Source organism: Phyllostomus hastatus, unplaced genomic scaffold (assembly GCF_019186645.2).
Source record: "Phyllostomus hastatus isolate PE091 unplaced genomic scaffold, TTU_PhHast_1.1 phas_contig_283, whole genome shotgun sequence".
Taxonomy (NCBI): Eukaryota; Metazoa; Chordata; class Mammalia; order Chiroptera; family Phyllostomidae; genus Phyllostomus; species Phyllostomus hastatus.
In genome coordinates this window covers 189,660-216,972 of record NW_025333833.1, presented here as the reverse complement: position 1 = coordinate 216,972, position 27,313 = coordinate 189,660, and the positions used below count along the sequence as shown (strand labels likewise).

General features: G+C 55.0%; 4 protein-coding genes across 6 annotated transcripts; 1 reads left to right on the top strand and 3 right to left on the bottom strand.

The window, feature by feature from the left end:
• Positions 1–1,050: 1,050 nt before the first annotated feature.
• On the top strand, positions 1,051–6,469 carry B4GALT3 (beta-1,4-galactosyltransferase 3). The gene is made up of 8 exons (XM_045838787.1): positions 1,051–1,150; positions 1,918–2,060; positions 2,392–2,671; positions 3,202–3,437; positions 3,962–4,152; positions 4,277–4,399; positions 5,481–5,585; positions 5,705–6,469. The coding sequence occupies exons 3-8, from the start codon at positions 2,407–2,409 to the stop codon at positions 5,976–5,978; spliced, it is 1,194 nt and encodes a 397-aa protein (XP_045694743.1). The 5' UTR covers positions 1,051–1,150; positions 1,918–2,060; positions 2,392–2,406; the 3' UTR covers positions 5,979–6,469.
• Positions 6,470–6,554: 85 nt separating this feature from the next.
• On the bottom strand, positions 6,555–10,227 carry PPOX (protoporphyrinogen oxidase). 2 transcript variants are annotated; one of them, XM_045838619.1, is made up of 12 exons: positions 9,772–10,227; positions 9,543–9,677; positions 9,307–9,422; positions 9,004–9,136; positions 8,564–8,708; positions 8,284–8,474; positions 7,800–7,860; positions 7,515–7,633; positions 7,261–7,371; positions 7,030–7,179; positions 6,853–6,895; positions 6,555–6,772 (listed from the first exon to the last, which is right to left on the bottom strand). In XM_045838619.1, the coding sequence occupies exons 1-12, from the start codon at positions 9,856–9,858 to the stop codon at positions 6,630–6,632; spliced, it is 1,434 nt and encodes a 477-aa protein (XP_045694575.1). In that variant the 5' UTR covers positions 9,859–10,227; the 3' UTR covers positions 6,555–6,629. The 2 variants fall into 2 exon arrangements, with proteins under 2 accessions (XP_045694575.1, XP_045694576.1); XM_045838620.1 differs by lacking the exons at positions 9,307–9,422; positions 9,543–9,677.
• A 536-nt stretch (positions 10,228–10,763) lies between these two features.
• USP21 (ubiquitin specific peptidase 21) lies at positions 10,764–16,622 on the bottom strand. 2 transcript variants are annotated; one of them, XM_045838621.1, is made up of 13 exons: positions 16,437–16,622; positions 15,032–15,649; positions 14,246–14,305; positions 13,973–14,093; positions 13,646–13,757; positions 13,305–13,460; positions 12,756–12,820; positions 12,414–12,517; positions 12,144–12,230; positions 11,801–11,879; positions 11,477–11,584; positions 11,264–11,378; positions 10,764–11,121 (listed from the first exon to the last, which is right to left on the bottom strand). In XM_045838621.1, exons 2-13 carry the CDS (start codon positions 15,626–15,628, stop codon positions 11,031–11,033), a joined length of 1,695 nt encoding a protein of 564 aa, XP_045694577.1. In that variant the 5' UTR covers positions 15,629–15,649; positions 16,437–16,622; the 3' UTR covers positions 10,764–11,030. The 2 variants fall into 2 exon arrangements, with proteins under 2 accessions (XP_045694577.1, XP_045694579.1); XM_045838623.1 differs by lacking the exon at positions 14,246–14,305.
• Positions 16,623–17,249: 627 nt separating this feature from the next.
• Positions 17,250–21,092, bottom strand: UFC1 (ubiquitin-fold modifier conjugating enzyme 1). The gene is made up of 6 exons (XM_045838347.1): positions 20,728–21,092; positions 18,888–18,955; positions 18,579–18,642; positions 18,218–18,294; positions 17,879–17,969; positions 17,250–17,683 (listed from the first exon to the last, which is right to left on the bottom strand). Exons 1-6 carry the CDS (start codon positions 20,848–20,850, stop codon positions 17,606–17,608), a joined length of 501 nt encoding a protein of 166 aa, XP_045694303.1. The 5' UTR covers positions 20,851–21,092; the 3' UTR covers positions 17,250–17,605.
• Between the last annotated feature and the right edge of the window lie 6,221 nt (positions 21,093–27,313).

The window sequence follows — 27,313 nt, the reverse complement described above, 5'->3', positions numbered from 1 at the left end:
ATTCAGGCTTGCAAACCAGAAACACAACTAGGCAATACCCAGAGTGTTCCAAAAAAGAAAGAAAAGTTCAGAGTTCTCTCTCTCACTCTCCCTTCTTCTTTCTCTAAAGGCAATCAAAGAAAAAGAGAGAGAGAGAGAGAGAGAGCACTCACACCAGTGGGAGACCCAAGCCTGTCTAAAGTTCGGTCAAGTTTTTGTCAATGAACGTGTGAAAATGAACACGTTAAAGATTCTGACTCATGAAGGAATAGGAAGGAGTTAACTCATGAAGGGATAGGAAGATATTACAACTGGTTCAAAGGAAATCTAAAGGACACATTTATAGATCAGGAATACGGAAATGAATATGAAACTGAAGGCAAAACCTTCTTTTCCTGCAACGTGGGTAGTACAGGGTTATCTGACCCTCCATCAGCCCGGACAGAATTTGCGTGTTAATGAGTTACCGCGCAGAGCGGTAAAACAGCTCCATGGAAACAGTCTCACCAAGCAGCTAGATGTGCCGTGGACACGTCCCTCAGGCTCCCCGCCAGCGACCACTTCTCCTGGGAAACCTTTCTGCCGGCTCCACGGTGAGTGAGCTGCAGTTTCTCCGACGGCGAGCACACCGAGGCGTGTCCCCAGTGTGGGCATCTGCTCCTCCCAAACAAGATGCTAACGGAGCTGTGGGGGCCACTAAACATACTGCGCATTAATGGGGTGCCCACTTCCATGCCACACATTAACGCACGCACAGGCCCCGGTCCACACTCAGTTTCCTTCCTTCGTTGACAACGGGTTGCTCTCCCGAGGCCTGCGGGAGACCGTGGGCATGCAGAGGTGCGCCAGAACGCTCAGCGAGCCGGCGCCCCGAGCAAGGATCTGCGCTGCCGCTAAGTGGCACCAGGGTGCCGGGGCGCCCCCGGCACGCCGGCCTCCCACTCGGTGCGGGGCCTGAGCAAGGACAGCCGCGTCCGGCCGCTGTTTTGCAAGCCCGAGGGTTGGGAAACGGCCCCCGCGCAGCGTAGGGACCCCGGCGGCGGGCTCCAGGGCGGCCCGGAGGCCCCGCCCCGTGACGCGAGGCCCCGCCCCTCGCCCCGCCTCCAAGATGGCGGCCGCGAAGCCTGCCCAGCTGTCAGGCTGGCGGTGACGACGGGCAGCCGTGGGCCAGGTAAGCGGTCGGGGGACGGCGGGGCCGAGGCCGGGGCCCAGGTGCGGGCGGGCGGGAGAACGAGAAGTTTGGGGCCCAGGCGGCGGGCGCTGGGGTGGAGCGGGTCCCGGTGGAGCAGGCACCGAGGCCGCGGGGCTCGCCGGCGAGGCAGGGCGACTGCAGGAAGAGGTCGGTCGGGGTGGGACGGGGCGCCGGGAAAGCGCTCGGCGGCGAAGCCCCGCGGGGCGCGGACCGCACGCGTCCACGTAAGCTGGCCCAGGTACCCAGACAGGTGCCGTGCGGCGCTCCCCCCGGCTCCCCACCCCGCCAGGACGACGGAGGTGGAGAAGGGACGCCTCCCGGGCCCGCGCGCCGCTCCCCGGGGGTCACGCTCTCTGCACCTGCGGAGCCCGCCGCAGGCGCGCGGAGAGCGGGAAGCAGCCCATTGCCTGCTCGGCCCGGGGAGTCCCGAGACCGCTCCACAGCCCTGCCTGCCTGCCTGCCTGCCTGCCTCCCCCGCCCCACCCCCGCGGAAATGCTGCCTCCATTGGTGGCCTTGCCCCCACTCCCCAAACAGGTTGGTCGGGGTGGGGGTTGGGTGAAGATGGAGCTAACCTGACACTCCAGGGTCGCCGGTGGAGGAGGCCCGGGACCCAGCATGTCCTGCTCGCCCCCTAAAGCTTTTCCCAGCCTCATCCCCTCACTTTCCCTGCCGGGAGACCGGCCGCCCCGACCCCGGCCCTGCCCCTCTGAGCCTGGGCTGTCATCCTTGCCCGCTTTTGTTCCAGCCGGTCCCAGGAGCGCAGCTGCAGGCCCGGATGGAGGCTTTCTCCGTCCTCTGTGGCATTTCCAATCTTAGATAATGCCTCACGTCGCTGCTCCCCCCAGACCCCCTGGAGCCCCCATGGTCTGGAGGACGGCTTGAACCTAGGTGAGCCTTTCTCTCCCTTTCCGTGGGACAGCAGGTTCTCCAGAGATGCCTCTGAAATACATGTGGGGCCCCTCTGGCTTGGAGCTGGGGACCGGGAGTACCTGGGAGTGGGCTGGGGAGGGTGGAGGAGAGTGAGACTCAGCTGGAAGTGACAGGTGGCAGGACCACGTGCAGTTAAGGTTGTGGCCCACCTCTTGCCCTTGCATGGTCGCACATCTGCCTGTTTTTCCTTTTTGCTGTGCCCCAGGCCCCACTGTCACCCCTGCACGATGTTCTGGGCTGGCTTGTGCCCCTCCTGCCTGCCCCAGAGCTCTTCTCTCTCCCTCCCCAGGCCGCACAACCCAGGATGCTGCGGAGGCTGCTGGAGCGGCCCTGCACGCTGGCCCTGCTCGTGGGCTCCCAGCTGGCCGTCATGATGTACCTGTCCCTGGGGGGCTTCCGAAGCCTCAGTGCCCTGTTTGGCCGAGAGCAGGGGCCCACATTTGACTATTCTCACCCCCATGATGTCTACAGCAACCTCAGTCACCTGTCCGGGGCCCCTGCTGTTGCACCAGGCGGCCCTCTGGCTCCTCAAGGTCTGCCCTACTGTCCAGAACGATCTCCTCTCTTAGGTGAGTGAGGAAGGAAGGGGCAGGTGAAGGGAAGGCCAAGAGTGTTGTTGGGGCTGGGGTGGCACTCAGAACTGGAGGCTGATGGGGTTGGAAAGCGGGCTGGTGTTGAGGTGGGGGTGCCTTTGGACTTGGAGTTTGGATTGGGGTCTGGGGTGGAGCCAAAGCTTTCCCCTGCCCACCTCAGACTAAGAATTCGCTTCCTTTGCGGACGGGTCCTGTTGTAGCTCATTAGTTGGAAGTCTGCCTGTTCTCTCCAGCCCCTCACTGTGGCCTCCCACGCTGTGAGGCAGGAGAAAGAGTTAGGGAGCCCTAAACTAAGAAGACAGGCTAGGTAAGGAGCCTGCGCTTCCCGGGCTTTGCAAAGCCTTGTTGATGATGGGGAACTCAAGGCCGGTGAGGGCTCCAAGGGAGCCGCTGGGGGTTGCAGAGCCCCACACCAGGATGACCAGCGCCAGCGGTGGTCCCGGTCCCTGGTGGTCCTCCTTTGCTCCTAGACCCTCTAATCCCCGACTTGCCATTCCCTCCTACAGTGGGTCCCGTGTCCGTGTCCTTCAGCCCGGTGCCATCGCTGGCAGAGATTGTGGAGAGGAATCCCCGCGTGGAAGCTGGGGGCCGGTACCGCCCCGCAGGGTGTGAGCCTCGCTCCCGAACAGCCATCATTGTGCCGCACCGAGCCCGGGAGCATCACCTGCGCCTGCTGCTCTACCACCTGCACCCCTTCCTGCAGCGCCAGCAGCTCGCTTACGGCATCTACGTCATCCACCAGGTACCCCGACCCCCACGCTCCGACTCTCTAGTGAGGAAGCCCCAGGTAAATGCCACTCCACTCTATGTGGTCGCTGGAATAATTCTAAGGTCCTGACTGTTGGTGTGGGCAGATCCCTGGCTCTGCTGTGCCAGCACGCCAGCCCCGCACTTCTCATTGGATGTGGGGCATTCCCTGTCCTATACTCTTCCAGACTGTTCCTTTGTTGAATTTGGAATCGGACAGATTTGGGCTAAAATTGCAGGTCTGCCGTCTGTTCCGTGTGTGACCTTAAGTAAGATACTCAACCCCCAAATGAGGCCCAGTGGTGGCTGACAGACCCCTGTGCCACGTGGTGGCTGGTGGTCAGGATGTGATGCGGATCAGCAGCAGGCACCTACGGCTGCTCAGAAAAATGTTGAATGAAAAAATTCAAGACAGTGCGTCTTTCTCCTCATTCGCGTTGCCCCGCCGCCCACTTTCACACATCTGCCCCCTCTTCCCCACGCCGTCCCTGAGCAGCCTGCTCCTCCGCTGCCTTTCAGGCTGGAAACGGGACGTTCAACAGGGCCAAGCTGCTGAACGTGGGCGTGCGGGAGGCCCTGCGTGACGAAGAGTGGGACTGCCTGTTCCTGCACGACGTGGACCTCCTGCCGGAGAACGACCACAACCTGTACGTGTGTGACCCCCGGGGGCCCCGGCACGTTGCTGTCGCCATGAACAAGTTTGGATACAGGTAGGAGGCGCGATGGGGTGCTGGGCACGGGGAGGCCACCTGCAGGGAAAGGAGGCGAGCCGAGGGGTGGAGGGTAGGAGGTATCCCAGAGGACCGGTGGGACCCACGGCATTTCTCTCCCTAGCCTCCCATACCCCCAGTACTTCGGGGGCGTCTCAGCGCTCACTCCTGACCAGTACCTGAAGATGAATGGCTTTCCCAACGAGTACTGGGGCTGGGGTGGTGAGGATGACGACATTGCCACCAGGTCAGCCTCCACGCCACCTCCCCGCCCACCCCGACCTGGACCCTGCCCCCCAAGGCCGTGCCTGGCCACAGCCCTTACACACTCACCTGTACTTGTGGGCCCTGCACTGTGCTGTTCCTCTGCCTGAGTCTTTTCAGTCCAGTATGTCAGGTTGTGCTTTGCATGCTGGCCACTGCCCCACGCTCCTTCAGTCTCCTGGGCCCATACGCTGGAGCACCCCAGGGTCCCAGGATGGAAAGGGGCCTACAGACAGCCTAGTCCTCCTCTTAGTGTGGGCCGCTGCCCGCCTGCTTCCTATGGGGCTGGAGGAGCAGGCACTCAGAGAGCCCAGAACCCGTTTTGCAAAGCCTCTGCTGTTGGCATGAGGCCAACTCCTTTTCAGTACGTGTAACATTTTAACTTTTGGTCTCAGCTGATCCAATGTCATACCCGTGCTGTGACTCTTCAGACTTGACCTACTAGATGCATTTCCTCCTCTTCCCCCGTGTTCCCTGGGATGACATCTCCGTGAATTCCTGTTCTGTGTGTGAGGCACCCACACCATCGTCACTGCTGGCTTCTGTGTGTCAAAGCTAGGCATTCCTTTCGGTCCAGGCTGGGGTTCCACCCGCCACCTGGGAGCGGGTGGGGCGGGCGGTGGAGGCGGGGCCACTCAAGCCATTCTTCTCAGTAAGACTGCTGAGCTTGGGTCTGCAGCTCGGCCGCCCCTTTCCACAAAACTGCTCCTCTCCCTGCCCTTCCCATACCACAAGGGCAGCTCCTGGCACCTTTCAGGGAACAAGGGTGGGAGGTGTAAACCCACATCTGCCAACTGCCTAACGGCCCCGGGGCACCTGGCGCGAGGCCCTGAGGATGTAGACACAGCAGCTTTTATGTTCCCTTCTTTCCGTTTCACTTCCTCTCCCCTCCCAGTACTTGGCACCAACTACACATCATTAACTTTTTTCACTTAACTGGTAATAGCTGTTCTCTGTGTGGGGAACCCTGCCATCCCTCCCAAGCTGGCCTTAGCTCCTTCTGTGCAGCCGGCAGCAGCCTTCTTCCAGCCGGATCTTCCAAGGTGCCCTGACTTTCCCCACAGGGTGCGGCTGGCCGGCATGAAGATCTCTCGCCCCCCCACCTCTGTGGGGCACTACAAGATGGTGAAGCACCGAGGAGACAAGGGCAACGAGGAGAATCCCCACAGGTAGGCAGAGGACTGCCTGGGCACTGCGACTGGACCCCACGGTTCTGCTTCCACTCAGAAAGCTCCTGCAGGTCCCTGGGTTCCTCCCTGGGTCTTAGTTTCTAACCTCTGACCCTCAGGTTTGACCTCCTGGTCCGTACGCAAAATTCCTGGACACAAGATGGGATGAACTCACTCACATACCGACTGCTAGCTCGAGAGCTGGGCCCTCTCTATACCAACATCACGGCAGACATTGGAACTGACCCTCGGGGTCCCCGGGTTCCCTCTGGTCCCCGTTACCCACCTGGCTCCTCCCAGGCCTTCCGTCAAGAGATGCTACAGCGCCGGCCCCCAGCCAGGCCTGGGCCTCTGCCTGCTGCCAACCACACAGCCCCCCGGGGCTCACACTGACTCTTCCTGTCTGCGTTGGTCACGAAACCGGATCAAAGGGGTTGGACACCCCACCCTTGCTCCTCATTGCTCTTAGAGGGACGTGGGGGACCGACTAGTCCTGTGCTACGGGCAGGTGCCTCTCCTCACTGCTGGACTGAAGCTGGGCTCCTCTAGACCTGGGGGTTCCTCTTTCTAGGGGCACCTGCCAGGTCTTACAACTGTGAATCCTCGATGTCATGATTTTATGTGATGACTCCTGGCAGTCCCCTGTCCCCAGAGTAGGAGCAAGGCTGGACCCCAAGTCCCTCCTCTTCCTCGGAGAGAAGAGACATCTGGCTTCTCCCGGGACTTCTGTGAATATTTATTCTATTTATGGTTCCCGGGATGTGCATTGGTGAAGTAAGCCACTCCCTGGAGACCTTCTACCCATGCTGGAGTAGCTGCCTCTTCTGGACCTGGCTCAGGGGCTGGGGTTTTGATATATTTTCTAATAAAGGACTTTGCCGCGCCTCTGTTCCTGCTTCCTGCTCCCCAGGCACCCTGGCTGGTCTCTGCCCCCACCCCCGTGCTGAGGACAGAACAACCAGACTGAGCCAAGCTCTAGCAATTTTTATTTCCATGGGTGAGAGACTCCCAGCCAGCAGGGGCAGGAAGAGGTGGGTGTGGGAATCAGCTGTCGGGTTCCAAGCCCAGGGCCCGGGCAGCAGCCCGGCGCCCACTCTCTATACAATCATTGAGAGCAACTCCCTCGTAAGAGGCTCCAGCCAGAGTCAGGGGCAGCCTGTGAGCAGCCAGGAAATGGGAAGCTGACTCTGGAAAGGACAAAGCAATGTCACCGCCGGGGGGTCTGACTTCCTTGGCTGTCCTCAGCCCAGCTGCTCTCCCAACTTACCCAGTTTTTTCCAGTGGCCTAGTGTATACTGGGGAATGCAGTTCTGGGGAGAGGAGAGGAGATAAAAGGAAGAGTTTATTACTAATGTCACAAGCCTTGGTGGGTAATAACAAAAATATCAGTCCCTGCCTTTGACACCAACAGCGGGCAGCCGAGGGGCAACTTATTCCAACTCACCTTGTGTAGATGGACCAAGCAGTGACTTGGTGGCTCTTTTAGTCCTAGCTGTGTGGCAGCTGCTTCCTGGGCCTTCTGTTGGAGCAGCTCCTGAGATGAGGCACAGCCCCCGGCTTTCAGCGTTTGCAACCAGGAGCCTCCCAGCATCACCTAGACAGAGGGCATGGCACCGACCTACACTGGGCACAGGGGAGCCGTGGAAGTCCCCCCAGGCAAAGCTGTCCCTCTCACAGTCACTCGGAGGCCAGGGGGGCTGCCGTCCTGCTCCGGGAAAGCTACCGAGTCGTACACGATTCCCAGGGTGCCTGGGTCTTCTGAGGACGGCACCAAATGTCCAAACCCCTGAGAAAAAGAGGAGATGGTCGGGGGGGCGGTTTCCAGCTGGGCCCTTGTGTCTCCCCTCCTGTGTCACACCTGGACAGGCAGATGGTCAGGAGGGGGTGGGTTTCCAGCTGGGCCCTTGTGTCTCCCCTCCTGTGTCACACCTGGACAGGCAGACGGGCTCCTTGGTACTGCAGGTTCACCACAGCTACCGACACCGCAGCGATGGTGGCCAGGACACGCGCCAGAGGTGCAGCCTCAGCAGGGAGCAGCTTGCTGAGCACTGGAGGGAGCCAGCAGAGGCCTGCTCAGGAGGCATTCCTGCCGCCACTTCATCCGCCCTCCTCGGGACTGGCCTCCTGCAGGGTGGTCAATGCAGGGGCACGGGCCCAGAAACCTACAGCCAGCCTCACCCCAGCTGGGGAAGGGGAGGGCAGCTACCCCATTACCTGAAGCTGGAACGGCACTAATAACATGGTCAGCCTCCAGGCAGCTGTCCCCTAGAGACACCTGGAAGGATGAAAACATTTGAGACAAACAGAGGTAACGGGAATCTTGCCTCAGCTCCCTGGGCACCCAAGTGGCAGGACAGCCCGTGTGGCTAGCACAAAGATCACCCCATGTTACTCCTGGAAGTGGGGCAGACAGGCCAGTGTGTCTGCTCTGAGCCGCTTAGTGGGGCTGGGATGCTCCTTCCCCGATCTGTCAGCCACTCGCGTTAACAGTACTACTATCCCTGGGCTTGCATCAAATGGGTCTTGGAGGAAGGTCCACAAATACAGCCCAAGAACCACAAATAAGGCCCATATTTAAACTGCTAGGGCAGGAAAACAACAAGCAACTCCGGCCCTGCCAGCCCTGACCTGGCTGCAACACTCGGGCAAAGATGGGAGCTCCAACAGAAGGTTCATCACACTCCAGGGGCTCTCCCACCTTCCAGCGTCCTTCCGCCTGGAGGCTGAGCCCACAGACCGGCTGGCCTCTGAGCACAGTGACCCCTCCGCTGGTCAGGTGGGTGGTGAGCGCCTGGGGCAACATCTCCAGCCCTCCTCGGAGAGACCACTGACTCCAGTGCTCAGCACGGGCCCGGCGTACAAGCCCTGAATCAGGCTGTGAGCTCTGTCCTGCAGAGGAGGAGGCAGAGAGGAGTCAGAATAGCTTTCCTCACCCCTGCAGTCCTCAAGGCCATGCCCCTGAGCCATGCTCCCCTCACCTGCCCCCAGCAGCAGCCCCAGTAACACAGAGCGATGGGTTCGCTCAGCTTGGAAGAGACTGGGAAAGCAAGACCGCACGCTGAGCTCACGGCTGCTGCCAGCAAACACTCCACGGCAGAGGCTGTCCATGGCCAGAGATGCCACCTTGGGGGTGAGACTGGGACTCAGAGACCAAGGAATAAGCCGCCCTGAATTTCTCTGCCTCTGCCGGCAGGCGTGAGGCGGGCCGGACATGGAGGCCTGGCTGGGAAGCAGCTCCACGGTCACAGGAGGATGAGGAAGAAGGCATTCCCCCCGCCCCCCCGCCCCCCAAGTCGTGGTGACCACTGGGCACGAAGAGGCAGAGAGGGCACTCCCGAGGAACACAGAGGAGCCCCAGGTGGTGGGGGCTCCACAGCTGGTTCAGGAGGGAGTTGGGGGGGCCTCTGGGCAGGGTCACCTCCGGTCCAAGGCGGCGCTCAGCAAAACTGTGCACAGTCTCGTCAGGGTCTTTGCCACGGGGTGCGGTCAGCTCCCTCAGCCCAGCCCAAAACAGAGGTCTGGAGAAGGGCGGCGAAGTGCGGAGCAGCCCCCTGCGTGGAGGGAGGCCCGTGAGGAGGGCGCTGCGACTCTGCGCCGGCTCCAGGGCTCGTGCCATTCCCTTGGCCCCTCCGGCCTGGGACCGCTGCCAGAGGAGTGACGAGCGCGGCGAAGGGGCGGGAGGACGGGCGGGGCGGAAGGACGGGCGGTCAGGGGTGGTCACCTGAGGCCGGAGGGCAGGGCATGCAGCGCGCCGCCTGCATACAGGAACCTGTTCCGGGCAGCTGGATGGTCCCCTCGGACAGGTAGCACCTCCGAGTCCAAGCCCAGCTCGGAAACCTGCTTCCCACACGCCCTCGGGCAGAGGAGCAACTAAGGAAGGGCCTGACCGAGCACACCTCCTTGCCCGCCCTGCCCTCTCAGGGACCCCCACGCTCGGGGCGGCCCGCCGCCTCTCACCAGGAGCAGGGTCCGCGCTCCCAGCGCTCCTGCCGCCCGAATTCCTCGAGGCCCAAGTTCGAACACAGCACCGCCGGGCCCTCGGACGGAGCGGACCCAGCCTCCCAGGCGCTCGCTGCCTTCCACCAGGACCACCTGGGGCAAGAGGGGCGGAGGCAGCGCACTCCCACTCGCCGCCGCCGGCGGGCTTGGAGAACAGAGGAGGCTCTTTGCAGCACGTGGCACTCACCTTGGGGGGACGCGCAGCCCGGCTCAGGTGGTAACTGGCGGCCAAGCCGCTGATGCCTCCGCCCAACACGACCACAGTCCGGCCCATGGGGAGCCTGGGCGGGGAGGGCGACGCGCACAGGCTGGCCCGGGCGCCCTCTCTGAAGAGTCCCACTGGCTCGGCGCTCCAGCCCCGGCCCCTCCCTGTTTTCTGGGAAACTAAGGCAGAGCCCGCGGAGCGGGTGGTGGGAGCGCGAGGACCCCGCCCCGGGGCGCAGGACTCGCCCACCAGACGGACGAGATAAGGCGAGAGAAGGGCCGCTGCAGGCCCACGGGCTTCCCGCTCAGCTCCGCCGGGAGATACGGGCCGCACCCGCGCTATCTGCGCGCAAGGCGCGGCCCCCACCCTTCCCCGCGCGGCCCCGGCGCAGCCGCCCGCCCCCCTCCCCGACCCTGCGGCCCCTCCGAGGCTCTGCCCGCCGCGCAGTCGCGCTGCGCTCGCGCCGGCGCAGCGTCCTCCGCTTCTGATTGGCGGATCCTGGAAGGCGCGGATGACGCTCGCCAATGAAAACCCCGAAGGGGCCGGCCCGGCGAGGGACGGCGGCAGGTGACCCGACGGTGCGCTGGGGGGCGAGCGGCCGGTTTTGGCTCCGCGTCCCTGGGCCGGGCTGCCGAGCTGCGAGCCGGTCCGGTCTACCCGCCTTGGCTCCGGGCCCAGCCTGGTGAGAGTCCCGAGGGCGGCCCCTCGCGCCTGCGCTGTAGGGAGTGGCAGGGGACCCGGAGGCTGGCCCGCGGGGACCCTGCTCCATAAACAGCTCCTGCTGTTAGCGACGGCCCGGGCCTGCGGGAGCCCGGGCCGCCGGGCAACGCACCCAGTGTTTGTCAACAGGGGTCCTGGGGTGCCCGGCCCCCAAGGGCAGCCCCCTTCGCTGGCACGAGTCTCACGTTTGTCTCGGGAGGACTCCAGTTCGGCCCACCCCCAGGCACAAGTACAGAGAAGGACATCAGTTTTTCTTAATAAATTTATTCACAAAAAGTGAGATTGTATAGTCCGGGGGGCTGTACACGGGGGCGGGGCTGGGGGCCTTTGTACACGGGGCTGAGAGACAAGGGGACCTCCGGGTGGAAGGGTACTTTTGAATAAAAAAAATAACGGGAGCTACAACCACCCTCCCTCCTCCCCATTAAAAAGACACAAAAATAGACGTCTCTGAGGTAAGCGGGGAGCCTGGGGCCGAAGGGTCTTGAACAGGTTTCACAGGTGCCGGGGTCTGAAGGGCGTCACAGGCCCCGGGGCGGCTCCTGCGTCAGCTGGTAGAAGAGCACGTAGCCCTCACTGGAGGCCACCTGGTTCTCACTGACGGGGGAGACGCTGGGAAGGAGGGGGAGGACGCGGTCACTCCTGCCCACCAGGTGGGCCTCCCACCGCCCCCGGGAGGGAACCAGGAGCCAGCCCCTCCTGGGCACTCCGCCCTCCTGGGGCTTCACAGCAGGGACGTGGGGGCTGTGCTCACCGAGAGTCATTGTAGACGTGCCAACCAGTCTGGCACCGGCACAGGGCTGTGTAGTGGCCGTAGTGGACGCTGCCCGAGTGGTTGCAAAGGGCGTACAGTTGGTATGTGGGGCTTCCTGCGGAGTCAGAGTCCCTCCATTTCCAGTCACGGCTGCTGGCTCCCACTCTTCTCCCTCCCTCCGGGCGCTCCTACGACCCTCCCCACCGGACTCACCGGCTTTGTCACTGGCGAAGTCCCCTAGGCTCAGTCGCTGCAGCGGGAAGTCCACACCTACGGAACTTTTCTTGATGGAGCCTCGGGAGGTGGAAAATCGGTTAAGATCTAAGCCCTGGTTAAGGAGCATTTGGAGGAGGCCGAGGGCCTTAGAGGGGACTGAGGTCTGGAACGCAGTCCACTCCCCTCCCGAGTGGTATCAGGAGCTTGCAGGGGAGGGCGGAGGGTTCCTAAGGGAAATTCAGTTCCCAGATATCCAGCCTCCGCAAAAGTGGGCAGTGAGAAAAAGTGGGTGGAAGAAACAGCATTTGAAGATTAGGATACGGAGCACGAGGATCCGGGGGAATCTCTGTACTGTCAACTTTTTGGTACTTCGTGTTTTCTGCCGACACCGATCACACACCTGAATGAACATCAAATAGCCTAGGTTACTGTGCTCCTCACCTCGAAGGGCTTTTCCAGCACTGGGCACACACATCCACTATGTCCCCCGCAGTTCTGTGGCCTCTGGGCCCCCTCTGCCTACAAGTACAAGGGCTGACCCGAAACAGCAACACAAACCCAGGCATGTAAATGCTGTCCTGCAGAGTAAGGCCACATGCACCCCCTTTAATCCATATGGAGCCCCCAGAACCCCCTCACTGCATCTCATCTGGACCACACGTACGGGGGCGTTTTCCGACTCGAGCTCTTCTTCCTTGGTGAAGAGGCTGAAACAGTCCCGCAGAGACACCTTGCCCCCAGCAAACCCTTTCTGGAGGGAAAGGGAAATGAACGGAGCGTCAGCTCTGGATTTCCTTTTCCAGCTCTTCTCACCCAATCCCAGCTTCAGTTCTGCTCCAGAGACCCAAAGGGCTCCCTCCCACACTCCAGGGGTGGGCAGGGTTGGGTCATTGAACCCATGTCTCATCCACCCCGGAATCCTCTGGAATCCCACCTTGGGGATGGGCAGGGACAGGTCACAAAAAACCTCGAAGGTCGTGGAGCGATACCCACAGGCCTGGCACTTCAGACAACTTTTCAACTGTCCCACAAACAGGTCTAGACAGAAGCGAAGACAAGAGAAAGTCACTGCGGGCAGCTGAGACACCTGCTTGGACTGTCTCTTCCCACCCTTTACCTGACCTTCCTTTTCCGCACCACCACTTCTAACAAGGCCTCACACCTTTCCCACATTTTTGCCCCGCAGCTGGTTCCCAGATCCCCTGGCAGTATCACTTTCTTTCTCCCAAGCTGGCAACCACCACCCCACACCCTGCTGCTGTGCCCTGCTCCCTACCCACAATCTTGCTGTCCTCCCGCTCCAGGTAACGCTTCCACATCAGGTTGGCCCGGTCATCGTCACTGCAAGGGGAAGGGAGATGGGGAGTGCTGTGAGACAGCAGGAACGCTGGGCACCCAAACACCACCAAATGGTCTGCAGGGCCCTGGGCCCCACCCACACCTCAGCTCCTCTAAATTTTAAGGCACAGTCAAAGGAGTAATGAATGCGTCAGACGACTTTCTGGGAAAGCCACGATGGGAGGGGGAAAAAAAAAAGAGTGCGGACAAGGGAAGAACACGCTGTCTTCCTCCATTGGGCTCCAAACCTTTCATGTGCCTTCTTGTAGTAAACTAACGACCCCCTCCTCCCTCAACACGGTGACACCCCTGCACTGCCCTCTGCCTTCTCCTGCTCTCTGCCCCTCGCTCTGCCCTGCTTCTCAGCCCACTCTCTAGCCCATGCACTTCCCCGGACCCTCCGTCCGCACACTCAATTGGCTCTGTTCTGTGAAGGAAGAATGCTGCTGGTGAACTACCGAGGAGAAGGGGAGAGGCGCACCCTCACCTCAAGTCCGGCTCCTCCAGCAGAGCCCCACCACGGCGCGGTGCAGAGGGAGCTGGGCTGTTGGCCAGGATTGCTGGAGCCCGGCGGCCTCGTCGGTTGATTTCAAGGTGTAGCCGCTCCATGAGGAGCTTCAGAAACTCCTGAGCATCCTGCTGGCTACAGCCAGAGAGTATAGGCAAGGGACCCATCCCCCAGTCCATGGACGCCACACCCCACCAGACACAGGTCCCCACTCCCTGGATGAAGAACACCTCAAGGCTCAGAATGATGCTGCCAGGACCCTGCTTGGCCCTACCCCAGACACGGCCAGAGAGGAATCCCATACCCTCCAGCTCTCCCACCTGTAACCAGAGAAAGAGGGGACGTATTTCTGGAAGACGGCTCGGAATCGAGTAGGGTTCACAGCTTCACAGGAGTCGGGGTGCCACAGGGCACCAATCACATCCGCAAAGGCTATTAGGGTGGGGACAGGGAAGGGAAAGGAAGGTTAGTGGCCGGAAGAGGTGAAAGGAGAAGAGGCTCAGAGGTGGAAAACCACTTTACAAAGTTGGCACCGGGAAAGATGCAGTGCCAGACTTGAGGGCTGGGGCTTCCAGCACTGGGAGTTGGACCCGCGAGGAGTTGGGGAGAGGAGGGCTTAGAAGTGGGGACAGGGGTTGCCGCCCCACCTTCAGTGAGCTCTTGGGCTCGGCCCCCTCCAGGCACCTCTTGCCGGAAGTCCCTTCGCAGACAGAAGTCCCGGAGAGGCCGGGTGCTGCTCAGACACTGCAGCACGGCGTTCAGGAAGCACTGGGGAGCAGCAGAGACACCCCGTTACCCCTCCGGACCAGCATCCGGGAAGCCTTGAAAGAGCTTCAGGGCTCACCCTCCCCAGGCAGCAAGCTCCCACCCGCAGCACTGTTTCGAAGGCCTGACAGACGGGGGCATGGGGCGGTGCTCACCGTGTTCCCCAGGTTTCGGAGGCCCACGTGCCCAGAGCCCAGGAGCAGCGTGTGGTGAGCCTGGAAGGCCAGAGCGCCGTCAGCGGCTTCCACACGCCCATCCCGCACTTCACCCCAACACTCCCCACCTCCCCTCTCTGGTGTCAGGGTCTCCGTACCTCACTGGCCATGAGCAGCAAGCCCATCACAGCTGAGTGTACCATGGACTCGGCCACGGCGGTCCCGCCTGCTCCCCACTTACTCCTCTGCCCAGCTAGCCGGCGCTGCAGCTCCTGGGGCAATTCCCCAAGCACTGGCATGGTTGCCCAGCTGCTCCCCACCCCCACCCTGCTGCCTCCAAGGCCCCCTCCTGCCCCCGTGGCCCCTTCCTGCACACTTTCCCGATGGCTCCCAATGCAGTCAGCCTAGCACACTGGGCTCAGGAAATGGGCAACCACACTAGCTCAGATCTTCCGAGCCTGCCCCTCCTCAGCTCCAGAGATTAATTAGGCCTAGGCAGGGTCCTAGGAGGGAAGGCGTGGCAAGTGAAAGGGAGGGCCTGGGGGGCCCAAAGGAGAATTCCAAATGGCTGGGTGAATTTGCTGGGGACTGTGGTGGCACACCAGGCTGGGGGTTGACAGACAACCCCGAAAGGGCACTTAAGTAGGGGAGAGGATAGTCCAGAAGCTGTAATGAGAGGCTAAGAAAGGAACCTGGGAAAAGAGGAGGAGAAAAGCCATATGATGACAAGAAAGCTGGAGGAACGTGGGCATGGAAGGCCACGCGGGGTGGCAGGCAAGTCCTCACCATTTTGTCATTGGAGTAGAAAGGCTCGGAGGGCCGGGCAGACACCACGTGGAAGGTGCCATGGGAAGCAGGGGGCTCCGTCCGTATGCTGAGCAAGGTGGGAGGCCCAGGAAAGCCCCCGAGGCGGCGGAGAGAGGTGCTACGCCTCAAAGCGGGTGGCTCAGGCCTGAGTGCCAAGCGGCTCAGTGCAGCCCCGAGCTCTCCGGCGCCTCGGTGCCCTCCCAAGGCAATGCCCATCGGACGCAAGTCCCCACTGCTCACAGACTTGGAACGGGCTAGGTTGGTCCTGGGTGGGGGCAGAGCCACAGCCGGGGGTGGTGAGCCAGGCAGGGGAACTCCATGATCTGCCCGAAGGGGGCCTCTGGGACGAGGGCCAGAGGTCCGTGCCCGCCCCAGCTCCATCTTCTTCAGCCGTTCCTCGGATGGGCCTGGCCGGGGAGGCAGAGGCCTTAACATTGGGTTCGGCCCAGAGGCTGGGTTTCGGCGCTCCTTGCTGCGGGCCCGGGGGGCAAACGGCAGTTTGGATCCCACTCGGGGTTGGACATTGACAGGTGGCTCTCGGGCCCGGCCCAGGCGGTGCTCAGAGGCCTGGGGCATTGTGGACACCACAGAATGGACCTGGGAGAAGAGAGGGTCAGCATATGAGCATGGACGGAAGATAGGCTGCCATCCTAGCTGCTACATGCACTGAAGGCAGGAACCATGCCTATCACATCAGTCTCTGTATCCCCGGTACCTAGTGTAATGCTCGACACAAAGTAAACACTTAGTATTCACTGACCAAATGAATGAGAGATAGCAGCAGCCCGGGGCTTTGACTAGATATCCTTCACCACCTTCCTGCAGAAAACAGCTTTACTGAGAAGCCAATGACAGCCCCAATCTCAGCTGTCCTTATCACCTGAACGCTGGAGACAAGGGCCGCATACCTGGGGAGTCCAGTGGGATGCGCCCTGAGTCCCTTAGGCCCTGTGGTCAGTGTGGGGGCAAAGACAGCAGCCAAGAAGACAGCATCCCACCCTCAACCCTGCTCCTCCGGACTGCAAAGGAAGCCGAATAAACGGGTGACTTGCGACTCCCTACCCCCGCTTGAGCTCCAATGTGGAGTCGGGGATCAGGGGCCGTGGCGAGCGGGAGGGACGGCGGACACTCCCAGACCCGGATCTCTGCACCTCTCGCACAGCGGCTAGGCTGCGGCGGGTCCGCCCCCCTCGAGGGCAGAAAGGCCGAGGCCGCTGATTGGCTACGGAGTCAGGCGCTTATTCCCCGCGGCCCACGGACGCGGTCCCTCCACCCGGGTCTCCCAGGCCTGCCCGGCCCCTGTGCCTCCTCCTTGGTGTAGGGTGTCCTCCCGGGTCCCGGGGCAGTCTCCCCGCGCCCCACGGCGTGACGCCGCGGCCCATACCTGCTCCCGGTGAGAGGCGGGGGAGCCCGGCCGGGGCCAGGCCCCAGCTCAGGCCCGCCCCCCACTGCCCCCAGGTAGCACCCCCGCGGGCCTGGCTGCAGCTTCAGCCGCAGCTGCCGCCCAGGTCTCTCCCGCCGCCGGGGCCGCCGCCATCTTTGTTGGTCCCGCCCGCCACCGGCCGCCGGCTTCAGCGGCCCTCACGGCGCCTGCGCAGCCGCACTCGGAACCCAGCTCCTGCTTCTTCGGCGCTTGCGTGACCCCGCCCCTCGGCTCCGCTGCCGACACCATGGAAACGCAGCCAACTTGAGGATCTCCAGTTCCCAGCCCTACCTAGAACTGTCTTTACACCGTTGCTGCAAACCAAGCCCATGAAGTATAGGGTCTCTTCACCCCATTCTGTGGCCTACAGGGATGTGAATCAGACAAATGTAGCGTAGCCTCCAGGCTTGCAGTGCAGATCCTTCCCAGGGAGCTGCAGGGCATCGGTTCAGCAGCTGGGACCTGCTGGAAGATCCCTGCAGACGGGGAATGGTGGCCCTGCCAAACCTCTTCTCAGGCACCTTGCACGTCAAAGCCTGAGGCTCCCCGCGAATAGACAAAGGAAGAGCTCAGCAGCAGGAAGAGCAGTGAAGCCTTTTCCATTCATTCCCCAGCTCCTAACCAGAGCATCCTCCTCCTGGTCCCTGCCACGCCCCCCGCCCCCCCCCCCCGTCCCTTGCCAAACCCCCTGTCCCCCGCCAAACTAGTACAGTTGTACAGGTGTCTTGGCCAGCTCACCCACGCAGTTGACAGCCACCAATGAGAAACACAGGCCACCAGAGGAAGCAGATTTTATTGATGAATTACCTCCAGAAACCAAAAACACTATGTACCTACTCTCCGTCGCCCCCTATCCTGTCAGGACCTCTCTTGGGGAAGGGATATACACCGGTAATGGACTTCTGCTTTTCCAAAGCGCCGGGTTTTCCCCTCCCCGTGTAGTCTCAGAAGTTCAGTAGCAATACTGATTCCCGCGTCCCCCCACCACCAGTAATGCCTGCTGCGGCTACTTAGTAACAATTGTGGGTGGAGGAGTGTGACGGAAGCAGTTAGATGAGTAAGGAACACACAGGAAAACAGGAACATAGCCTATCAAAGGTCCCTCTGTCCAGCCTCAGTGGCTTGATACTTCAGTTGCATTTCTCCTTATGCTGAATAACGCCTTTCTGAATCAGATCTGGGATCTCCACTGCCAGCCACGGACCCAGCTGCAATACAAGGAGACCCTGTGAGATTACTACCACCTAGGCACTGTGTCTTGTTCCGTCAGAAGCTCCTTCCTAGAGTCTAGAGGAACATGCCCAAGGGAAAACACTGTTCCTTGTTTATTCTTGTTATATCTTGTTATACTGCTCAGGGCCTAACCTTTTTTCCCCCTTATACACCAAATACCCCAGACTTACCCCCAGAGCCATGAGATGAGCTAGTCCAAACTTGGGCACGTTCCTGGCCCACAATGGCTTAAAGTGATCGGTCAGACATATTTTGCCACCCCTATCATGGGGACAAGAGGGAAGAAGGTGTTGACATGCAAGGTTTACCATGAAGTACAGCAGTCTCTGGGGAGCGCAAGACTACTAGTGATCCAAATTGAGAACAAGGTCAGCTAAGTACTTTGCCCAGGCTTGGTAGAGGGAAGCCTGGAGCCCCGCTAGGCCAGTAGGTTCTGGTACAATCCCTGCCTCACAGAGCTCCTCCCTAAGCCCTCCTTTGACCCTCTCCCATCTCCTGCTCAGTCCTACCTGTACATCTTGGCTGTTTTTCCATCCAGTTCAGGGACTGCAATTTCTGGAGCAGTAGTAGGATAAGTGATAGGAATCTGGAGGAATAAAAAGAGAATCAGGATAGAAAGGAACTAATGCAATCAGGCACACATTTCTTGGTTGAACTGTTTGAAATGTTTGGCAAACTCCCCAAGCAGCATGTGCACACCAGGATTCTGGCCTTGGAGATTAGCAACTGTATCCTATGCTTGCTTCACACCTCAGCTTGTCCCTCCCATTTGAAAAGTTTTCTTTGATCCTTTCAAGAAATGTTATTTTGTTAATCATGTAATCCCTTTCCTTCTACTAACCTCCATATTTCTCCCTCCATCATACTCACGTCAAACTCAATGTCAAACTCATATTTGAGGAGATCGTGGATGTACCAGCACTTTCCAAACCACCTATAAAAAAGACTGAATCTTAGTCCAATTTGACTGTTCTTCTCATACTGAAATGATGTCTTCTTGGCTTAGGTGACCAGTCTCCCATGGGAGACTCATGGGATGGGAACTGGGAAACTCAGAAGCTGTGGCAGTGGACACAGCCAATATGAGGCAGGGGAGGCCTGGCAATGAGCTCTGAGACACTGATATGCTAAAGCCATGTAAGATGCCCACCCCAGTACCCGCCAAGAGGGTCTGCCTACCGAGTCCCTTCCTTGTTGGACTCCAGTCGGAACCAATCAGTGTCTGCATTCTTGTTGTTCTCCACATACTAAAAGCAGAGAATTAGGTCTTAGAGGGGGAAGTTGGAACCAAGAGCAGTCCTCCTTCCCTCAAAAGAAAAGTATGTGATTACTTTCTTAGTACATTTATCCAACCTTTTTTATGCTGTAAGCAAAACTGAAGACAAAGCTACATTGGTAAGCAGGAGACTTGCCCAGAGCAGAGAATAGAATGCTTGGATTCCACTCAATTTAACACAAAAGACTATAACCTGGGTTCTCTTATCACTTCTGACAGGGTCTGCCCTCAGCCCACAATTCATTTTATGGGGTACTCCCTCCCTGGAGAACCTCATATAGTCCTGGTTCTGACTAACACCCACATGCTGATGATTTCCAAGTCTTTACCTTTAATCCAGACATTTTCTCCGAGTTTCAGACTCCAGTATCCAACTATATATTGAAATTGCTATCTTCATTTCAAGGTACCTCAAGTGTAGCATTTCCCTCTGTTCCTTCAAACTTGTTTCCCCAACTGCATCAGTCTCAGGTGGCTGCATCAGGGTTCACTTGGTCACCCAGACCAGACACCTGAGAATCATTCTCGACCCTCCCTCTTCTTTACTCTAGCCCACCAGCCCTTCACAATGTCCTGCTGATTTTACCTTCTGAATATTCTTCAAATATATTTCTGCTCTCTACTCTCACTGCAACTAACTGCAGAATTTAGGTCACCTTTCTTTCTCCTGCATTAATGGCAGCCTCCTAATTGATCTCCTACCTTCAATCTTATCCCTGTCAACTCTATTTGTCTCTCTACTGTCGTTGTTATTGGCCTAAATCCAAATATGATCAGGCTATTCCTAGTTAAAGTCCTTTAAAGGTATCCCAAGGCCACCAAGATAAAATTCGAGCTCTCAAAGCGATCTCTCAAGTCTTGCCCACCACTCCCTGCCACATTTTTGATGCTGTAGCAGTTTTGAGCTAGTTGTTTTTCTCCATACATCTCATGGAGTTTCTGGCGTCTTTGCCTTTGTTCATTCTGTCCCTTTTGCCATGAATGTCTTTCTCTTACCCTCATGCTTTATCCAGATAATTTATGTTTAACCTTCAAATCTCAGCTCAAGCACTGACTCTGCCAGGAAGCATTCCCTGAACAGACCCAAACTGGATTAGGTATCTCACCTCCTGCTTCAAAACACTGGAACAGCTTCTCGGCCTCCCTATCCCTTAGGATCCCTTTCCTACCTACTAGATGTACAACAGAGGTCTATTTTATTCATTCATTCATTTTTAGTGAATGAATGCACGCGGCAGGAAACAGAGACCACTGACCACTGAAACTTTCTCCTTAGAAGGGTGGGTGGTTAGCTGATGGCATGGCTAGTTCCTGACAGTGAACTCAGCTTCGCGATTCTGCAACTACCACTTCTTGAATTTCCAGCCCTAATGTGTGTTCCTCCCTCAAGAGTAAAAGGGAGCAGAGAGACGCGGACCCGGACCTAGACCACCTCCTCACATCCAGCAGAGCAAGCACCTGGAAATAGAGGGACACGTCACCTTCCTGGGGACGTATCCCTAAAACAAGTGCTGCTTTCAGCTATAAAGTCTGGTCCGACTGTGGCTCCCAATGCGAGTCTCTTCTGTCGGCTTTCCTCCATCCTCAACCCCAAAGCTCCCAATCCCGCATTTCTCCAGTTTCTGTGAATTTGGGAGTTAAACGTTGAAACCGGAAGTGGCTTCCACACGGAGCCTATTCCTAAGCACACAAGATTACCCGCAACGCTTTTGCGACGCGGCTGGCTGCAGTAGCACAACTAACCCGGATAAGAGACTGATATTCTTCCTTGAGTCGCTGCACCCACAACTCTCGATCTCGAGGTCCAGCGTTAGTCTTCAGCACCGGGATCTCGGACACGATACGACGGGTGGCCTCGTCTGCCATCTTGGACGAGGGCGCAGGAGAAACGCGGAACTGGTTTTACCTGTCGTTTACATTCAGGGCGCCGCCATCTTTACTAAGGGAAGATGAGGCGTTGGGCTGCCTTAACACTTCCTTGAATGCGACTTTTATTTTCCAATAGCGAAGACAAATTTGTCACTTGCTCGTGAGTGCTACGGGAAGAGCAGATGGAAACGGATTCCTCTGTCCTGAATATGGCACCTAGCTGTAAGAAAAAACAAACCGCAGACTGCTGAAAGCGTGACTTCCGCTCATGCTCAGAGAAGTAATCACGGAAAACGCTTCCGGTCACCTCCCCAAACTTGGAGAGTTGGTAGAATTTCAGGCCGTTCGTTCTAGGCTCTGTCCAGGCACTGTCCTCCTGAAATGCACGATTTACGTGTTATCGTATCGAATAGCTCCCTTAGCTTCCAAGTAATCGGCCTGAGGGAGCAGGGCCAACTTAATAGTATAGCGTGCGGTCTCGCCCCAAATAATTAACACAGTCGAATTAGGGAATTATTAGTAAGTGCCAAAGAGTTGAGAGGTCACAGGAAGACGTAATTAGTCTAGCATAGACATTTTTTTTAGTCTGGAATTAACCCATCTAGGATGGAATCATGTCTCTATCTCTAAGGCATGACACACAGTAGGTACCCAGTAATCTTGGAGAATTTTGTATCTTCCAGATGGTTTTTAGAATCTAAAAACCGCATGGATTTTGGCTTAAATTTACATATCTTGTTTACTTTGTTAATCGTTCTAGCATGTAGCAATAATTTTGGATTGGATCCTACTAATCATCAACTTCTATAGTCCATCTGCAAATGTGATAAGCGTACTACAAATTAATTTCTAATGGCTGAAACCTCCAGTACAATGTTACGTACAAAGCTGAGGGCACATTCTTGTCTTGTTCCGAATTTAGGGGGGGAAACAGTCTTCATTAAATATAAGGTAAGCTGTAGGCTTTTCCTAGATACCCCTTATCAGGTTAAGGAAGTTCCCTTTTATGCCTAGTGTTGAGGGTAGTAATAATGAAGGAATGTTGGATTTATTCCAAATGCTCTTTCTGTGTTCACTGAGATGACGATGTGGTTTTTGTTTTTTATTAGCATGTTATACATTTTCTTTAAAATATTACATATTGGATAAGTGTAAGACAAAGCTTTTTAGTATCTCACTGGAGATCTCCAGGAGAAATAAAAGTTAACTGCCTTTTGAGTGTAGTCACTGTGGTGTGGTACAGAGCACAGAGATTTGGAGTGAGGCTTTGCAATTTGTCATAAGACTTTGGAGACGGGGGAGAGGAACATGGTGACATATACATCAAAGGATACAAACTTACAGTTATAAGTAGAATAAATTCTGAGGATCCATTGTAAAACATGGTGACTGTAGTTAATTTATTGTGTATCTGAAAGTTGCTAAGAATAGATCTTAAGCATTCTCACCATAAAAAAGTTATGTGAGGTGATGGATGTGTTAATTATTTTGATTGGGTAATCATTCTACAATATATGTATGTAAGGTCATACACACATCAGATCACTTTATTTTTGTTTTTTAAATTTCATTTATTGACTTTAGAGAGAGGAAGGGAGAGAGAGAAACATCAATTTGGTGTTCTACTTCTTTAGCATTTATTGGTTGCTTCTTGTATGTGTCCTGACCCAAGATCGAACCTGAAACCTTGGTGTATCTGGATGACACTCCAACCAACTGAGCTACCCAGCCAGGGTCGCCTCAAACTATCACTTTAAATATGTTTTACTTGTCAGCTCCTCAATATAGTTGGGGTAAAGGGTCTTTGGTGAGTCACTAAACTCTATGAACTACATTTTTTCTCATAACTTATTCATACCATAACTTATTAAGCAGACCTTCATGGATGGATACTTAGGTTGTGTTCAATCTTTTGCTATTACAAACAACACTGCAGTTAACTGCCTTCTCTGCGCTACATTTTTTACATGTGTAATAAATACTTAGATATGCAACTTTTGCCTCAACAAATTTATATGTTGTCCACCTGGCTGGCATAGCTCAGTGGATTGAGCATGGGCTGTGAACCAAAGCACTGCAGATTCGATTCCCAATCAGGGAACATGCCTGGGTTGCGGGCCAGGTCCCCCATGGGGGCCACGTGAGAAGCAACCACACATTGATGTCTCTCTCTCTCTTTCTCCCTCCCTTCCCCTCTCTAAAAATAAGTAAATAAAATCCTAAAAATTATATATTGAAAATTTTGTTAAATATTGTCCAAAGGCCCTCCATAAAGATTAAATCAATTTGTATTACAATTAGCAATATGAAAAATGACAAGGTGTCCCCTCAAAAACCACACTGTTCACAACAGAGGTGCATTTGCCAATTCCATGATCTAAATGGAATCTCAAGACAATTTTAATGTCCATTTCACTTATTGTGAGTAAGGCTTAATATCTTTACATGTTTAGTAATCATTCATTTTTCCTTTTCTGTAAATTCTTTTTTTTTAAGATTTTATTTATTTATTTTTAGAGAGGGGAAGGGAGGGAGAAAGAGAGAGAGAGAGAGAGAAACATCAATGTGTGGTTGCTGGGGGTCATGGCCTGCAACCCAGGCATGTGCCCTGACTGGGAATTGAACCTGCGACACTTTGGTTCGCAGCCCGAGCTCAATCCACTGAGCTACACCAGCCAGGGCTCTTTTCTGTAAATTCTTATATTTTTTGGCCCCCTTTAATTATCACTTACTTTTTCTCACTGAATTTGCATGAGGTTTTAAAAATGTTTTTCTTTTTAAAAATCTTTTTAAAAATCTTGCTGATATTTTAATCTAGATCATATTATATTTAAAGACAAATTTGGGAAACTGATATCCTTATGTTTTCACCATCTAAGAACATAATGTTCCTTTCCATTTGTTCAAGTTTCTTTTATGTAGATAGCATTTAAATATTTCATTCATACAGATTGTGTTCATTATTTATTGTTAAGGTTAACCCTAGGCATTTTGTTGGTTTGTTTTGTTTTGTTACTATTGGGTATTTTCTTTCTTTTTAAAAAGTATTTTGGGTATTAAAGATTTTCATTTATTTTTAGAGAGGGGGGAAACATCAATGTGTGGTTGCCCCTCATGTGCCACCTACTGGGTACCTGGCCTGCAACCTAGGCATGTGCCCTGACTGGGAATTGAACCAGTGACGCTTTGCTTCAAAGTCTAGTGCTCAATCCACTGAGCCACACCAGCTAGGTTGGGCATTTTCTTTTATTGTATCTTCAACTTACTATTTGTATATATAAAGAATATTTACTTCTACATGTTACCCCCCCCCACTGTACTAAATTCTACTCTTATTTACAACAATTTTAAAGTTGATTCTTTTGAGTTACTTAGGTAAAGAAGCTGTTATGCAATAATGAGGGTTACATTATTATTTTAGCTACATAAAAACATGTATAATTAGCTAAGTCTTGGAAGAAAACATGAAGAAATGAGGTAATGTGAGGAGTTACATTTTTTTGTTATTTATAAGTTCATTAATTAAATAGTAACAGAATTCTTAGCATTTTAAATAAATTCAGGGCCTGAATACATGGTATTCTAGAAATCAGGAGCATTTTTTAAGTGAAATTGTATCTCCTATAGGTAATCTGGGGAATTTACAATATGGCAAGTGTGTGCATTTTCAAAGAGGGAAATTTTTAGTGGAGTTCTGGAAACTAAAAGGCTAGGATTATTGATTCTTAGTTACATTATAGAGCAGCTATTAAAGAGTGATTTGCGTCGTGCCGCATCTTCAGAGAGAGGCTTTCTCTGATCACTCGTTTTTCCATCCCAGCATCCTGTGCTTTCCTTCATAGCACTTCCCTCAATTTAAAATGGTGTATTATTCACTTTCTTAGGGGCTGTCCACTGTGTAAACCATGAAGTCATGTCTGTTTTCTTCACCAGTGTGCCTCCTATCACATATGCCTGTCGCTGTACTTGACCTTAGTAAGTGAATGACTGACGACTTTCCTTGCCAGTGTTGCTGGACTAACAAACTAGAACATCGAGACAGTGTATCTTGATTTCAAGAAAAACGTGTTTTCTGACAGGTTCTTTGAAAAAGACAGAGAATAGGCTTGAATGTAGGAGCATTTTTAGCTGATTGAACAACCAACCACAGAAGACTTGGTTGATTCTCTGATTAGCTGGTGGGGTTGGTAAGAGGGGCCTGTATTCTATCGTGGCCTGCAAGGTGCCCAGCGACCTAGAAGTCATCCCCAGGGGGCAGCAGAGAGCAGTTGTAAAGAACCCCCTGCGTTTCTGAAAACTGATGAAAATTGCTATCAGTTAGCTAACACTTACTGAACACTTACAATGAGGCAGGCCCTGTATTAACACTTCATGTATATTATTTAATATAATAATTAACACAATGGCTTATAAGGTGGATATATCTTCCCCTTTTACAGATGAGAAAGTAAGTTCAGACAAGTTAAGGAACTTGTTTAAAGTCTTATCAGCGAGGGTCAGAGCTGGTGAATGCAGAAAAGGAAGCAGGTTAAGGAGCATCTTGGACAGCAGAGCATGTTTCCAGTGACTCATTGTGGCCCCTATTGAGAAACCGGGAGACACTGGAGTTCTAGGTTGAAGCTCAACTGAAGTTAAGAGCCAGTATGAAGCCTGGGTGAGTAACTAGGGCAGCTTGGAGTTGGGGGGACCAAGTACTAGAGAGGACTGTCAAATAAGCAATTCCCCATGGGATAAAGTTCAAGAGTAAAGCCCAGGCAGGGATGGGGGCTCAGTGGGCAGGGGAGTTAAGGGGATACTTGTGACAGTGGGCTGCCAATGGGGTGTGGACTGAGCTATCTGGTTTGAAAAGATCGTAATTCTGGCAGAGACGGGGAACAGCATGGACTGGGACAAGCAGCCTTAATAGAGTTCAGGTCAAGGAAGATGAGAGATCTGCTACACTTTGAACTGGTACCACCAGAGACTTGGAAAAAATAGTTCATAGGGACACAGTAGCTATCTGAAGGACAGACAATGATCTATGATCCAGGGAGAAAAAAACAGGACCAAAAAGTGCAAGTTACAAAGAGGTAGACTTTTGGCCCTGGCAAGGTAGCATAATTGGTTAGAGCATCAACCTGACACGCCAAGGTTGCAGGTTCGATCCCTAGTCAGGGCACATACAAGCAGCAACCAACGAATGCATTGATAAGTTGAACAGCAAATCAATGTCCCTCTTTTTCTCTCTCTAAAAAAAATAAATCAATAAAAGGTAGTTTTTTTCTAAATACAGAGAAAGGGCTTTCAAATCACCAAGCATTACAGTGAGGTGAGAACTGTTTCCTACAACATAGTGGAAACAGTAGATGTGAACAGGCTGTTCTCAGCGTGGACTGCCGTCTCCAGTCCTCTGGAAGGAGTGGGTTAGGTTTGGAGGGTAGGTGGGCTCCTGGAAAGGAGTTACCGCCATGATGCCAAGATGGCTAGGTGTTGAGCCACTGCGGGGCCATGGACGTGGACCTCTCCACGGGACTCTACCTAACTGCCGCCTGTGTTTGCCTTTTGTGGACTTCTGTGGGCGGGGCACATCCCCTTCCACTGGTCACAGCCGCTTCTGTCCAAATGACTCTCCCCCTAGGAAGAGCAGTGAGGACAAAGGGAAGGTTGTTTACAAAGGAACAGAGTCCAGTGGGTACTGGGGGGGAAATGGGTGGGGTGGAAACTTTTGGGTTTTTCCCTAATGCACATCTGTCTCTTCCCTTCAACCTTCCAAAGTAGGAGTGGGTGGCAGGGTGGCAGCATCGCCCTCCTCCTTGCTGTCCACCTTCCAAACATCTTCAAAGGTCACGCCACTTGGTTTTACCACCCTTTAGGCTTCATGCTTACAGATGACTTCAGCACTTACTAAGTAACTTCTGTGCCAACTCTTCCTATTATTGTGGTGTCTTTAGGAAAATTCATGATCCCTAGTTAGATGTCGACCATCTCAACTCCAACTTTTAATTCCTTCATTTTTTAAATGTCAGTTTCACAGGTGAGAAAGTATCATCCTAAAGTGTGGAAACGGTGGTACCTGAGCTGGCTGGTGTCAACTTCAAGACCCACGGAGACACAGACTGGCAGGACAGCATGGATGTGGGACTTGTGAGATGTGGGGGGGAGGTTTTGACCTTTGTGCCAGCTTCCAGGAAACCTGGGTCTGGAGCCAAAAGCACTTTCCTGTAAGCTGCCTCTCTGGGGACACCTGACACTTAACAACTTCCATCCCCCTGAAACACTCTGTTCCTTTTGGTTCTGTGACAATTATCAACCAGTGTTTATTTTCCATCATTGGTTGTTCCTGTTCAAAGACCCTCCAAAGCTTCCTCTTCTATTTGTGCCTTAAGTGATGGAATTCCCAGAGCACTCTTCTTGTCCCTCTGCTGTTCTCTGGGGGGCTTATCCAAATCTGTGCCTTCAACAGGCCCTTACATGTTTAGGG

What these genes read in the sequence shown, in the direction of transcription:
- B4GALT3 (XM_045838787.1), top strand. Translation starts at nt 2,407, where the DNA reads ATGCTGCGGAGGCTGCTGGAGCGGCCCTGCACGCTGGCCCTGCTCGTG. An exon ending in AGAACGATCTCCTCTCTTAG is followed by an intron (nt 2,672 to 3,201) that starts GTGAGTGAGGAA and finishes TCCCTCCTACAG; the next exon opens with TGGGTCCCGTGTCCGTGTCC. An exon ending in ATGAACAAGTTTGGATACAG is followed by an intron (nt 4,153 to 4,276) that starts GTAGGAGGCGCG and finishes TTCTCTCCCTAG; the next exon opens with CCTCCCATACCCCCAGTACT.
- PPOX (XM_045838619.1), bottom strand. Translation starts at nt 9,858, where the DNA reads ATGGGCCGGACTGTGGTCGTGTTGGGCGGAGGCATCAGCGGCTTGGCC. An exon ending in TAGTGCCGTTCCAGCTTCAG is followed by an intron (nt 7,634 to 7,799) that starts GTAATGGGGTAG and finishes GGCTCCCTCCAG; the next exon opens with TGCTCAGCAAGCTGCTCCCT. An exon ending in GAGCCCGTCTGCCTGTCCAG is followed by an intron (nt 7,372 to 7,514) that starts GTGTGACACAGG and finishes TCTTTTTCTCAG; the next exon opens with GGGTTTGGACATTTGGTGCC.
- USP21 (XM_045838621.1), bottom strand. Translation starts at nt 15,628, where the DNA reads ATGCCCCAGGCCTCTGAGCACCGCCTGGGCCGGGCCCGAGAGCCACCT. An exon ending in GGAGGACAGCAAGATTGTGG is followed by an intron (nt 12,518 to 12,755) that starts GTAGGGAGCAGG and finishes GCTTCTGTCTAG; the next exon opens with ACCTGTTTGTGGGACAGTTG. An exon ending in CTTCGCCAGTGACAAAGCCG is followed by an intron (nt 11,379 to 11,476) that starts GTGAGTCCGGTG and finishes CTGACTCCGCAG; the next exon opens with GAAGCCCCACATACCAACTG.
- UFC1 (XM_045838347.1), bottom strand. Translation starts at nt 20,850, where the DNA reads ATGGCAGACGAGGCCACCCGTCGTATCGTGTCCGAGATCCCGGTGCTG. An exon ending in AGTTTGACATTGAGTTTGAC is followed by an intron (nt 18,295 to 18,578) that starts GTGAGTATGATG and finishes TTATTCCTCCAG; the next exon opens with ATTCCTATCACTTATCCTAC. An exon ending in AAAACAGCCAAGATGTACAG is followed by an intron (nt 17,970 to 18,217) that starts GTAGGACTGAGC and finishes TCCCCATGATAG; the next exon opens with GGGTGGCAAAATATGTCTGA.